This window comes from Piliocolobus tephrosceles, chromosome 12, assembly GCF_002776525.5.
Source record: "Piliocolobus tephrosceles isolate RC106 chromosome 12, ASM277652v3, whole genome shotgun sequence".
Taxonomy (NCBI): domain Eukaryota; kingdom Metazoa; phylum Chordata; class Mammalia; order Primates; family Cercopithecidae; genus Piliocolobus; species Piliocolobus tephrosceles.
The window spans coordinates 34,138,699-34,151,895 of NC_045445.1; the positions used below are offsets into that span (position 1 = coordinate 34,138,699).

Genomic DNA, 13,197 nt, shown 5'->3' on the forward strand with positions numbered 1-13,197 from the left:
AGAAGGGGAAATAAAGAGGGCTTTGGAAGTGTAGTTGACCCTTGAACAACACAAGTTTGGACTGTGCGGATCTACTTATACATGGGTATAAGGCTCAAGCGATTCTCCTGCCTCAGCCTCCTGAGTAGCTGGGATTACAGGTGCCCACCACCAAGCCCAGCAAATTTTTAGTGGAGATGGGGTTTCACCATGTTGTCCAGGCTGGTCTTGAACTCCTGACCTCAAGTGATCCGCCCACCTTGGCCTCCCAAAGTGCTGGGATTACAGGTGTGAGCCACTGTGCCCAGCCCTCCTTATGATTTTCTTAACATTTTCTTTTCTCTAGCTTTATTTTCAAAACACGGTATATAATACATATATAACATACAAAATATGTGTTAATTAACTGTTTATGTTGTTGGTAATGCTTCCAGTTAACACTAGGATATTAGTAGTTAAGTTTTGGGGGAGTCAAAAATAATATGCAGATTTTCAACTGTGCAATGGGTCAGCACCTGTTCTGGTAATGTTCTGTTTCTTGATATAAGTGGGTTTGGTTTGTGAAAACTATGTGAGCTGTAGACTTAATATTGTGTGCACTTTTCCCTTACATCTGTTATACTGTGCCTGTTTCTGTACATGTGTTACATATGAAATGTTTATTAAAGGGGTATATTGAGTAACTCAGAATTTCTGGTGCTCCTGGCTATATATACCAAATCCCAGTTCAGGATTCAACAACCCAGATCATGCCACTGAACTGCACTACCACTGCCAAGTGTGAAATTGCAGCTTGCTCTGCTGGCCTTGTTGCCTGGGAGCTTGATCCTGCTTCTGCTACTCCACACCTGCCTCACACCCTGTTCCACTCCTGGCTCCATTTGCAGCCCTCCTTTCAACGTGTGGGGTGGATACCTTTGTTAGGCAGAGCCTAGTAGCACAAGTGGTCCTCCTTACTGCAAGGGAGTCTGTGAAAGCAAGTATCCAGTGTTTTCAGCTTTTATAGTGGGTGGTGATTTCTACTAGAAATTGTAACAAGGGGACAAGGGGTATTTCAGATTTGGGGCAGCCAAAAAGAGAGGAAAATCCATCTTTGAGGTGAGCATTTAGGCCAATAGAAGAAAATAGACTTCAAGTGTTAGGAACAATAGAAGCCCAGGGTAGAGGTTGAATAGAGTATGGCATTTGAGCCCAGTGGAAACAAGTTTAACTGGATTAAAGGGTGTGCTCTGGGAAAATAGTTTGAGAAAAGAAAGCAATAGGATGGGACAAGATTAAAGATTACTTTGAAAGTCAGGCAGAGGAATTTAAATTTCATATGGGAATTTTGGAGCCAGTAAAAGTTTTTGAACAAGAAAGTGTCGTAAAAGGAAATGGTACTTAAGGATTGTTAATCTGGCAGCACTTCTAGGGGTATCTAGGCATTGTTTGTCATAATTTAGGTATGGGGTGATAGATTGGGAGTAGAAATAAAAGGCAAAGATTGGATTTAAGAGAAGATTTGAAGGAAAAAAAAATCAACAAGACTTCTTGAAGAGAAAGAAGTAGAGGCTATTTCTGAAACCGAGCTTGAGTGACTGATCCCACTCTTCATTTAGAGCTAGCGAGGCTGAGGAGGGACCCAGTTTGGAGGAAGTAGAAGAATGAATTTTAGTTTGGGAATTGCTAAGTTTGAGGTGAGAGATACTGAGTAAAAGTGGTCCCTGTGTAGTTAGAGTTGGGGACCAAGAAGTGGAAAGAATTGTACTCCCAGGCATAAAGGCTGTGAAGGGAATGAAACAGAGTGTGCCAGAACCCTCGGGGTGTTTCTCAGCTCTTGTTTACAGGCCACCAGGTATACTATCTTGAATTTGGTTTCAAGTGATACGTTTGAACCACAACCTCTACCTTCTGTTTCATAAAACGTCAGTTCTCACACCCCAAGACACATTGATGCTATCACTATTTTACATGGTCTTCTTCCTGTTATTCTAGTATCTTTGGAAAGAAAACGATTAATACATTTGAGGCTTTTCTTGGTTATTTTCAATACTTTTGAATGCTTTGAATACAAGGAGAATAATATACTAAAGCTAGAGACCTTAAACAAGACCAAGAAAGACTGAATATAAAAAGCAAACCTCCAGTTCATTAAAATTGTAAGTTGGAGCTCTTGGCTCCACGGCAGGGAGCCTTGGATCAGTAAGTGTGACAGCTCCCTTCCGTATTGTACTTAGAAAAGAATGATCGTAAAACCTACTTAGGCCTCACAAGGTCTTTTTGAGCCTTAGCCAATGCATTTAGTCACTGTCAGTAACCACAAGCTTTAGTATAATATTCTGGCTTGCAAAGCAGCCAGGTCTCCAGAGCATGACGATAGGCTCTTGTATACAACTTGAATGCTGTTGCCGAGGCATACCTTCTTGATATTCATCTTAACACTTTTCTGTAGTCTATAGCTTGTCCGTACCTGTAGATGACAGTGGATTGCTCAGATATTTTTAAAGAGTATGCAAGTATCTTAACAGGAAACAGCTTACTCTTTGGGTAATGTGTGATACAGTGAAGAAAATCCCTTAAATGGTTGCTCAATATTTATGCTGCTGGCATGTTTGCTGGAATATTTTTTCACCTCTGAATTAGTATTTTGAGTCCTTGGGATCTTCAGTTTAATAGGTAATGTTTCTATGTTTAAGTGTAGAAGATCAATCATGTTAGCTGAAAAGTCCCAAGGCTTTTCTGTCTCTGTAATATTTCTCTGCCTAAAGAGGTAGCAGGTTGAAAATTTAGGAAGTAACTTTGTGTCAAAAAATTCATCAGCCTTTCTAATCAATTAGATTTTAAAGTGAAACAAAGTGATAAACTTTGCATTTATAAGAATTCATGTTTTTCTTACGGATTTAACAGCCCTTTGCAACTCTGCTTCCTTGGTTACATGATACTCGGAAAGAATATCTGATCATATCAGAATAAAATCGTTTGAGAAGACATCCATGTGTCATAGGTTGTGTAGCTTGCAACAGGATTTAAAGCAACAAGATGATAGAATCTATCATTATTTTTGCAGAGAATGTTTCACCAGCTGGTTTGAGAGGAGTTTTACACCCCTACCAGGCTTCCTCTTACCTCATTTACCTCAAAAATCACAAGTCCTAACAGGCAAACTGTAATAGCCTAAAACAAAACTAGTAAGGTATAAATGCACGTGGAAATGATTATTTGAAGGCAAAAGGCAAATAAATGTCACCAGTCTGAGCCATTACCTAAGCATCCTAGGTCTAGTAACCATTCTTTTGGTAAGGGATAATGCCAACTTTTTTATCAATAGGATTCTGTTAAAAATACAAAGAAAAACAGCAGGATACTATATATATACACATACATATGTGTATACTATATATATAGTATCCTGCTGACTGCTGACTGCATGTATATGTATATACATACATATGTATATATGTATGTATGTATATGTGTGTATACATGTATGTGTATATATAGTATCCTGCTGACTGCTGACATATATGTATGTGTATACATAGATATACTTTTGTTTCATTTTAGAGCTGGTTGAACTTCAGTGGTGGATAGAGCTTGTTTTTAATTTGTATGTATTTTTGTAGTACAATTTTAAAATCTTATTTTTTAAAATAAATCCAGGAGCTGTGCGGTCTTATGCATTGGAACTTAATTTGACAGATTCAGGAAAAGCCACTTGCCTTTATGCAAAATGGCAGATGAATTTCACAGTACGCTATGAAACTACAAATAAAACTTATGTAAGTATATATTTTAATTTTTCTTTGAGTTTTATAGTAGGAATTTAATTGACTTTTTTAATCCTTTAGATACATGTATACAAATGAAATTCCACATTGACTGACTTAATGCTTAAACTCTGGGAGTTTTTTTAAGCATACACACTCGGAAGTTATTCTGTTTAGTGTTAGAATGAATATTTCTTCTGATTCATTGGTTCTTGGGAGTTTTTGTGGGACTTGATTAAGGGCAAATGAATGATCTGAAGATGACTATATGGTGTTCAGGTCTAACTATTTCTGTAAAGTGTTTAAAATGTACTAGCACCAAAGCTTGCCCTTTTAAAAAATAGCTTCCCTTCTGGGCGTGGTGTCTCATGCCTGTGATCCCAGCATTTTGGAAGGCCAAAGCAGGAGGATTGCTTGAGCCCAGCCTTGGCAACATAGTGAGACCTCATCTCTACCAAGAAAAAATTTAAAAATTACCCAGGCATGGTGGCACATACATGTAGCTCCAGCCACTTGCCAGGTTGAGGGGGGAGGATTGCTTGAGCCCAGGAAGTTGAGTCTGCAGTGAGCCATGGTTGTGCTACTGCACTCCAGCCTGGGCAACAGAGCAAGACTCTAGCTCAAAAAAAAAAAAAATGCTTACTTAGGTTGGTACAAAAGTAATTGCCATTAAAGGAACAAACCACAATTACTTTTGCACCAACCTAAGTAAGCGATTCTTTTTGGCACAAACAGCAATTACTTTTGCACCAACCTAACACTAAAATCTCCCCCTTTTTGGTGTCTCCTCTTAATCCCTTTGCCTTCTTATTTTCTTTTTGTTAAGGTCCTGACTACTTACAACCTAATTTTTTAAAAAATCAGTTTAAGAACAGCAGCTCAAGCAAGTTTTCCGTTTCTTTTTAGACATACATGAATTTATCCAGAGGAGTGGTATGTAACTGAAGAATCAGGGACTGGTTTACACAGCAAGCCAGGCAAAGGGCAACCTGGCCATGGAGAATGTATGATTTAGGCTGAAGTGGCATGCCCTGCATAAATGGTTGGTGCTACTTGCTCCCTGTTTGTTTCTCACCCCCAAATTTCTATTTCTTTTAGAAAACTGTAACCATTTCAGACCGTGGCACTGTGACATATAATGGAAGCATTTGTGGGGATGATCAGAATGGTCCCAAAATAGCAGTGCAGTTTGGACCTGGCTTTTCCTGGATTGCGAATTTTAGCAAGGCGGCATCTACTTATTCAATTGACAGCATCTCATTTTCCTACAACACTGGTGATAACACAACATTTCCTGATGCTGAAGATAAAGGTAACCTTAAGAATGGATGTGTGTTATGTTCTCTTGCTTTTTATTAATGATAATGTAAACAATTTAAAAATTGTTATGAATGTCTGTCTTCCTAACTAGCATGGAAACTTCATGTCTTTATACCCCTCCCACCGACCCCATGCATAGCACATATGCCGCCGCCCAACACACTGGTGATACTTGCTGTCATTGCTTGAGTGACTTACTGTATACCAGGTATTACCCTAAGTGTGTCACCGGCAGCATCTCACTTAATTCTTAACAGCAACCTTGGGAAGTAGATGTTGTTTCATTTTTACAGGTAAAGGAAATGAGACTTGATAAGATTAAATGACTTCCAAACATCACACGATCTAGTAAGTGGGTGAGCTGGTGTTTGAAGCAGTCTATTGACCTGCAGAAGTCGTATACTTAACTCTTACTGATTTCATTCAGTAGTGGGCACGAAACAAAGGTGTGATGAGTGAGAAAATGCTTTACTAATAGCTACTTTATTTTCAAGATGGGGAGTCTCACTATGTTGCCTAGGCTGGTTTCAAACTCCTGGGTTCAAGCAATCCTCATGCTTCACAGCCTCCTGAATAGCTGGGACTACAGGCATGCACCACTGCACCTGGCTACTAATAGCTATTTTAAATGTGTACAAGTTAAGTAACTTGAGATTAGGAGAAATGCCTCTTGTTCAAATCTTTTTATCATTTAGGTTGTATTTTGATTGAAAAGTAAATGATGATTAGTTAAAGGTATAGTAGTCCCTCATTACACTCAGGGGGTATCATTCTAAGACCTCCAGTAGTTGCCTAAAACTGCAGTTAGTACCGAGCCTTATACAGGAAATGCTATGTTTTTTTGATCTGATAACAAAGATGGCTACTAAGTGACTAAACGGATGGATAGTGTAGACAATGTTGATATACTGGATAAAGGCATGATTCATGTTCCTGGTTGGGCAGAGTGGGACAGCAAGAGATTTCACCATGCTACTCAGAACGGCGTACATTTTAAAACTTATGAATTGATTACTTTTGGAATTCTGCACTGAATATTTTCAGAGCTCAATTGACCATGGGTAACTGAAACCAGGGAAAGCAAAAACTGGATAAGGGGAGACTAAAGTCAATATTTGCTGTTATTTTAAGACAATTTCAGGTTAAAATGAACTTGGGAAGGCATCGGCAATTAGGCCATTCTAGTAATTCCCAGAACTGAAATGCATGTTAAAATATTTTGAAGATATAGAGTGTAGAGGTTTATTTTATTTTATTTTTTTGAGCTGGAATCTCTCTCTGTCGCCCAGGCTGGAGTGCAGTGGTCTGATTTCAGCCCACTGCAACCTCTGCCTCAAGCAATTTTCTTGCCTCAGCCTCCTGAGTAACCGGGATTACAGGTGTGTGCCACCACACCCAGCTAATCTTTTTTAGTAGAGACGGGGTTTTGCCATATTGGCCAGGATGGTCTTGAAATCCTGACCTCATGATCCACCCACCTCAGCCTCCCAAAGTGCTGGGATTACAGGCGTGAGCCACTGTACCTGGTCGAGATTTTAATTTTGTTAGGGATGTAATTCTCTTCTTTCTCCCCCTGCCCGTTGAGACTGAGTTAATGTGGTATTTGTAGTAGCTTAGCTCTTCACACAGATAGTGTTTCATTCTGACCCCAGAAACACAGGTAGATGGGCTTTAGTTGCCTAGACCTGGGGATTAATAACTCATTTGGACTTATGGATATCAAAAGATCATATTTGAAAGAACCAGAAGTAAATAAGCTCATGTAAAACTTGGGAGGTATTGCAGAATGAGACTTGGAAATCAAATCCTAGTGTTCTTTTTACTAATCTCTTAGTTTGAGAGTATAACTAAAGCAAATGGTTATTGCCTATCTTATTAGTTTATCTTTGTACCCTGTTTTACCTTTCAGAGCTAGTATAAGATTTGCCCTTCACTTTCAAGTAGCCTAAGAATGAGCTGGGGAGACAAAGCTAAATGCTATTCCTGAGTTACGTGGAAAAATTGGAAAACATTGAGCTCAGTCGGATTTTGTTGTTGTTGTTTGCATTTTTGTTTGAGGGAGTAGAGGGTTCATAAATCTCTTCTGACAGTGTGAGGAAAACTTTAGACTCCCTCTGAAAAAAGAAAAAGTACACAGTAAACTTTGCATATGGAACATAGTCCCTGAACCCATATGTAGATCCCTGTGGTTAAGAGTGCCTGATTTAGGTCGAGCATGGTGGCTCATGCCTGTAATCCCAATACTTTGGGAGGCCGAGGCAGACTGTTCACTTGAGCCAGGGAGTTCAAGACCAGCCTGGGCAACATAGTAAGACTTCGTCTCTACAAAAGAAAAAAAAAAAAAGACTGGCTGATTTAAAAGTGTTCCCACAAGTGGTCCTGATTAAGAGGAGTGATAAAGGAAGGCTTAGTATGTGTTAGAGTAGTGAGAAAGCTTGGTAGAGAAGTAGGACCTGAGCTGAAACTCAGCTGATGGTAGAATTTGAATAAGTGGAAGATTTTGAGCAGGATGTTTCCAGCAGGGGGAAGCATAGCATATGCAGCAGTAATTGGAGAGCTGCCTGATTAAATCAGAGGCTGTGTGTGTAGCAGAAGGAAAATAAAGTTGGTGAAATGCAGTGGGCCTAAATTATAGGGACCTTGGAAGCCAAGGAAAGACATTTAGCTTCATGGGGTAGGCACTGGGGAATCATTTTAGGTTTTTAAAGCAGGAAAATGATATAACAAAAGCAGAGACAGTAACTTATAAGGAATATTCTGCAGGATTAGTTGAGAAGTGAGGAGACTGCAGGCAGAGATGCTGGCTTAAGAAGCTGTTATAGTAATCAAGGGCTGATGTAATAAATGCCTGGACTATGGGGGCAGCAGTTGTTAACAGTTATTAGGAGGAAGTGTTTAATCTGACATATTTGGATAGAAAAACTATGGACCCTGAAATGTTAACACTTCTCTCTTTCCCCTTTTATTTAAAACAAAGGGAGGATTACTTTTTAAATTACTACCTTCTGTGTAATAATATTTGAAACTATTGGGAATGCTAAATGCCTTCCTGAAATGGACTATTGATAATTGTTTTTGATATCGTTCAGTGTTTCAAGAATACTAATTTATGGCCGGGCGTGGTGGCTCACACCTATAATCCCAGGACTTTGGGAGGCTGAGGCTGGTGGGTCATTTGAGGTCAGGAGATCGAGACCAGCCTGGCCAACATGGTGAAACCCTGTCTCTACTAAAAATACAAAAATTAGCCGGGTGGTAGTGGCGCGTGCCTGTAATCCCAGCTACTTGGGAGGCTAAGGCAGGAGAATTGCTTGAACCCAGGAGGCGGAGGTTGTGGTGAGTCAAGATTGTGCCACTGCACTCCAGCCTGGGTGACAGAGGGAGACCCTGTCCCCTACTCCTCCCCCCAAAAATACTAATTTAGGCCGGATGCAGTGACTCATGCCTGTAATCCCAATACTTAGGAAGGCCAGGCAGATTGCTTGAGCTCAGGAGTGTGAGACCAGCCTGGGCAGCATAGTGACACTCTGTCTCAAAAAATAAAAATAAAAAACCACGAATTTATTTTTAGGCATCTGATAATTGAAGTAACATTGAAGTTGCTTTTTTCTTTTTAAAAATTTTTTCATGATTAAAATATAGAAATGTACTGGCCAGGTGTGGTGCTGGCTCATGCCTGTAATCCTAGCACTTTGGGAGGCCGAGGCAGGCAGATCACCTGAGGTCAGAAGTTCGAGACCAACATGGCGAAACCACATCTCTACTAAAAATACGAAAATTAGCTGGGCATGGTGGCATGTACCTGTAATTCCAGCTACTTGGGAGGTTGAGGCATTGGTTGAACCTAGGAGGTGGAGGTTGCAGTGAGCTCAGATCACGCCACTGCACTCCAGCCTGGGCAACAGAGCAAGACTCCATCTCAAAAAAAAAAATTATATGTATAAGTTACATATATAATAAGGGTTTTTTAAAAGGCCCTACATATATATATATACAAATATTCTATATATATAAAGATTATATATGTATACAGAGAATAATATAGCAGACCCATATGTACCCATTATCCAGAATTCATAAATGCTGTTTTTTTAATGTCTGTGTCACTTTTTGATTAAAAAGATAAAACGTTGACGATACAGTTTATATTTCCTTTGTCTTCACTCCCCAGACCCATTTTCCTCCTTGCCTGCTAAGAGGCAAACACTTTCACGAATTTGGGATATAACCTTCCTGTCTTTATGTTTGTTTTTCACTACATAAGTACATGTTCATAAACGATACATAGTTTAAAAAAGCTATTCATAGTATAACTCCAATATGTCTGCAAGTTGTCTTTTCACTCATTTGTTTTTGAAGTCGGTCTATGTACAGCCAGTTCATGTATCTATTCATTTTTGTTAATGGTGAGAAGCAATTCTGGGAAAAATGTTCTAGTTCATTGTTTTTTGTTTGTTTGTTTGTTTTTGTTTTTGTTTTTTTTAAAATTCCTATGGCCATTAGGGGGTGCCAAGGCAGCATTATATGGCTGCTTGCTACATGATGGAGAGGCACAGAAGGCAGCATATATTAAGGACCTTGGATACTTTTCCTTTCTTGCTACTTCTCCAAAAGAAGCCAAACCACTTAGGTGACCATCATCTTTTGAAGTTTCACTATATGCAGGCTAATAAAAACTATACGAAATGGCTGTAACTTACTGCTTTCATATTCTGAAGATTCCCTGAAATTGAATCATCTTTAAATTTAATCCAGGAAGAGGTTCTATAAGCTCATTGGAGTTAATATAACTCACTTGGGACTAGTAAAACGAAAATAAGGATTTACTATACAAATCCATGATTAATCCATCTCTCTTGCTTCCTTAGTTACAGTCACTAAGTCCTGTTGATTCTACCATAGATAAGTGTTTTCAGTTTGGCTTCTTTGCTCTCTTTCCACTGCCCCACACCATCTTAGTTTAGGCAACCCTCCCTTACCCTTCACCTTAACCAGACCATCACCCTCTGGTTTCCCTCTAAAGTGGCTTCCCTGAAAAGTTTTCCCCCATGCCTATCGCCTACAAATTTGCTATCTTCCTTAAAATAAATTATATATATGTCATTTCCTGCTTTAAAAACAGAAGCTAGCCCTCCACTGCTAAAAAGAAAAGCCCAAACTGGCCTTAGATCATAGAAGATGCTTCAAAGTATGATTACCTGCAACTTGTCTTTCCTTCTCAACCCCTATTTCTTTTTCTTTTTCTTTTTCTTTTTTTTTTTTTTTTGTCTTGAGACAGAGTTCTGCTCTTGTCATCCAGGCTGTAGTGCAATGGGCGATCTCGGCTCACTGCAACCTCTACCTCCTGGGTTCAAGCGATTCTCCTGCCTTAGCCTCCCAAGTAACTGGGATTACAGGTGCCTGCCACCACGCCCAGCTAATTATTGTCTTTTTACTAGAGACAAGGTTTCACCATGTTGGCCAGGCTGGTCTCAGACTCCTGACCTCAGGTAATCCACCCACCTCAGCCTCCCAAAGTGCTGGGATTATAGGCGTGGGCCACTGTGCCCAGCCCCTAACCCCCATTTCTTCTTCCCCCTTACTCCTTATGTTTTAGCCACAGTGAACTGGTCATGCCCTTGAGCATGCTATACCCTTTGTCACTTTAGGCCTGGGGTAGGGCAGGCAGAGAGAAGAAGAAAGCCTATACAAATAAATTTACATTATCATTTTTCTCCTACCTTCTTGGAAATAGCCATTGTTAATCTTGTTTTATAGGAATTCTTACTGTTGATGAATTTTTGGCCATCAAAATTCCATTGAATGACCTTTTTAGATGCAATAGTTTATCAACTTTGGAAAAGAATGATGTTGTCCAGCACTATTGGGATGTTCTTGTACAAGCTTTTGTCCAAAATGGCACAGTGAGCACAAACGGTGGGTACTTAAAGTATATATTTCTCTACTTGGATCCTAATTTAAGAGTAGAGTATACCAGGTAGCCTTCATTGAAGTCATTATCTGAAAGCATTTATGTATTAAGGTTTATTCATAGCTTCTACTAGGCTATAAAGTTTTTGTAAATAATAGCAATTCGTATTATTGTCGAACTTACAATTTAAAGTTTTTGATGTACAAGTTGTGGAATGGTCTTTAAAAAGACACTAGCTATACTGTTCTCAGCTAATAAAACCTAATCATTGTTTGAACAGCTCCTCGGATAGCTTGATTATCAGCTTTTTTTTTTTTTTTTTAGCAGTTCTAAGACCAAAGCTTAGAAATCAGATGCATGTTCTAATCTTGAATTTTTAAAGTTGATTTTGTAATTTTTATATAGCTTTATGGAAAGGTAATAATTTCTCATTCACCAGTGCTGGAAAACTACTGACACTTCCTAAGAAGAGGTTGAAATGCCTATGATTTACCATAGGGCTAATGCAAATAAATGGTTCATTTGTATTTAAGTCCTTTGGTGATTTCTAAGCTTTTTTCTGGTAAACAATATCCTTCCTTATGGTGGTTGTATGTGGGAATAAAGAACCAAAAAATTGAAGACTTAAATCTCTGAATTTCATATCAGGCAGGCAAAGTTCTTTGGGAATAAAAAGATTTAAGGGTCTGAAAAAGATGAGTATGTGGCCATGTGTGAGCTGATAAAGCATATGGATGTGTCCTGAGTTTGTCTGCTGTGTCATAACTCATATAGATAGTCTGTATATGAAGCAGCATTTTAAGAACCTCTGCCTAATTTAGTTTCAGATATACTAACAAGATATTCTCTTCCCCTAATGTAACCCTTTTGGACTTCTATTATGAGAAATTTTTTTGGTTTTCCCTGGCCTTATGAATTAAGAAAATGTCCACTTTGGTTTCTTTTGTCCCTTTTTGCTTGTTTTAGAGTTCCTGTGTGATGAAGACAAAACTTCAACAGTGGCACCCACCATACACACCACTGTGCCATCTCCTACTACAACACCTACTCCAAAGGAAAAACCAGAAGCTGGAACCTATTCAGTTAATAATGGCAATGATACTTGTCTGCTGGCTACCATGGGGCTGCAGCTGAACATCACTCAGGATAAGGTATAGGTGTCTATTTTTATCAATACATCCTTTTTGTATTTCATTTCAAATATTTCATATCCTACCTTCAGCCCAAAGGTAGTAGAATGGTTCAGTTTTTTGTTTTGTTTTGTTTTGTATTTTTGAGACAGAGTCTCGCCCTGTCGCCCAGGCTGGAGTGCAGTGGCATGATCTTGGCTCACTGCAACCTCCACCTCCAGGGTTTAAGCGATTCTCTTGCCTCAGCCTCCTGAGTAGCTGGGATTACAGGCGTGCACTGCCACGCAAAACTAGTTTTTTTGTACTTTTAGTAGAGATGGGGTTTTATCATGCTGGCCAGGCTGGTGTTGAACTCCTGACCTTAAGTGATCCACCTGCCTCGGCCTCCCAAAGTGCTGAAATTACAGGCGTGAGCTACCACACCTGGCCTGATTAAGTTTTAAATGGAGATTTTATGTTGGCTTGTTGAACTTTGATTAGTTAGGAGTTACTATAACCATGAAGTGTTAATGTCACTTTCAGGTGTTGTGTTGGCCGGCAGAAAACCTAGCAGTTTAAAGTACTCTTTGGGGTTTAGATTCTATTGGCCATCAGTGGATCAGAGTACAAACAATTGGCCTTTATTTCGGTCAGTTTAAAATATAACTTCTTCACACTTTGATCTGAAATGCAGTGTAGGTTGGTATACAGGAATGGCACAGCTATCTGTTTCTCCAGCTATTTGATGACTCGGATAGTGTAGATGTGCTCAAGTACATGATGGCACTTCTAGTTGCAATGTTCCACTGAGGCTATAGAGGGAGGGAGTGCCAAGGAACAAATCCGATTTCCAGGATCCTGTGACTTAAACAAGCGAGACAGATGGCTCTTGTGCTCCATAAAAATGTGTGTTTTCATTTGGCTCATTACTGTAGAAGCTTTCCTCTTGTTTTTTTAAAGTCATCTGAGTCATAGCTTGAGGACCCACGCCAACTTTGTTTGAAAATTAAGACACCATGAATTTAAGTATCCAGACAAAAGATTTTTTGTTCCACGCTGAAGTTGGTTTTGGTAGCATATAAGGCTTTGCTGGCCACTTTTATAGCTAACCTGTACCTTTTCCCTTTTTTCT

The 13,197-nt window shown here is 39.3% G+C and overlaps 1 protein-coding gene across 2 annotated transcripts in view; it reads left to right on the plus strand.

Annotated features, from left to right (window-relative positions):
* LAMP2 (lysosomal associated membrane protein 2) overlaps positions 1–13,197 on the plus strand; it is a 40,559-nt gene that overhangs the window by 8,805 nt on the left and 18,557 nt on the right. For both annotated transcript variants that reach the window (XM_023202170.2, XM_023202169.1), the window contains exons 2-5: positions 3,619–3,737; positions 4,824–5,037; positions 10,803–10,961; positions 11,923–12,107. In XM_023202170.2, the coding sequence (XP_023057938.1) occupies positions 3,619–3,737; positions 4,824–5,037; positions 10,803–10,961; positions 11,923–12,107 (677 nt within the window). The remainder of the gene's footprint in view (positions 1–3,618; positions 3,738–4,823; positions 5,038–10,802; positions 10,962–11,922; positions 12,108–13,197) is intronic.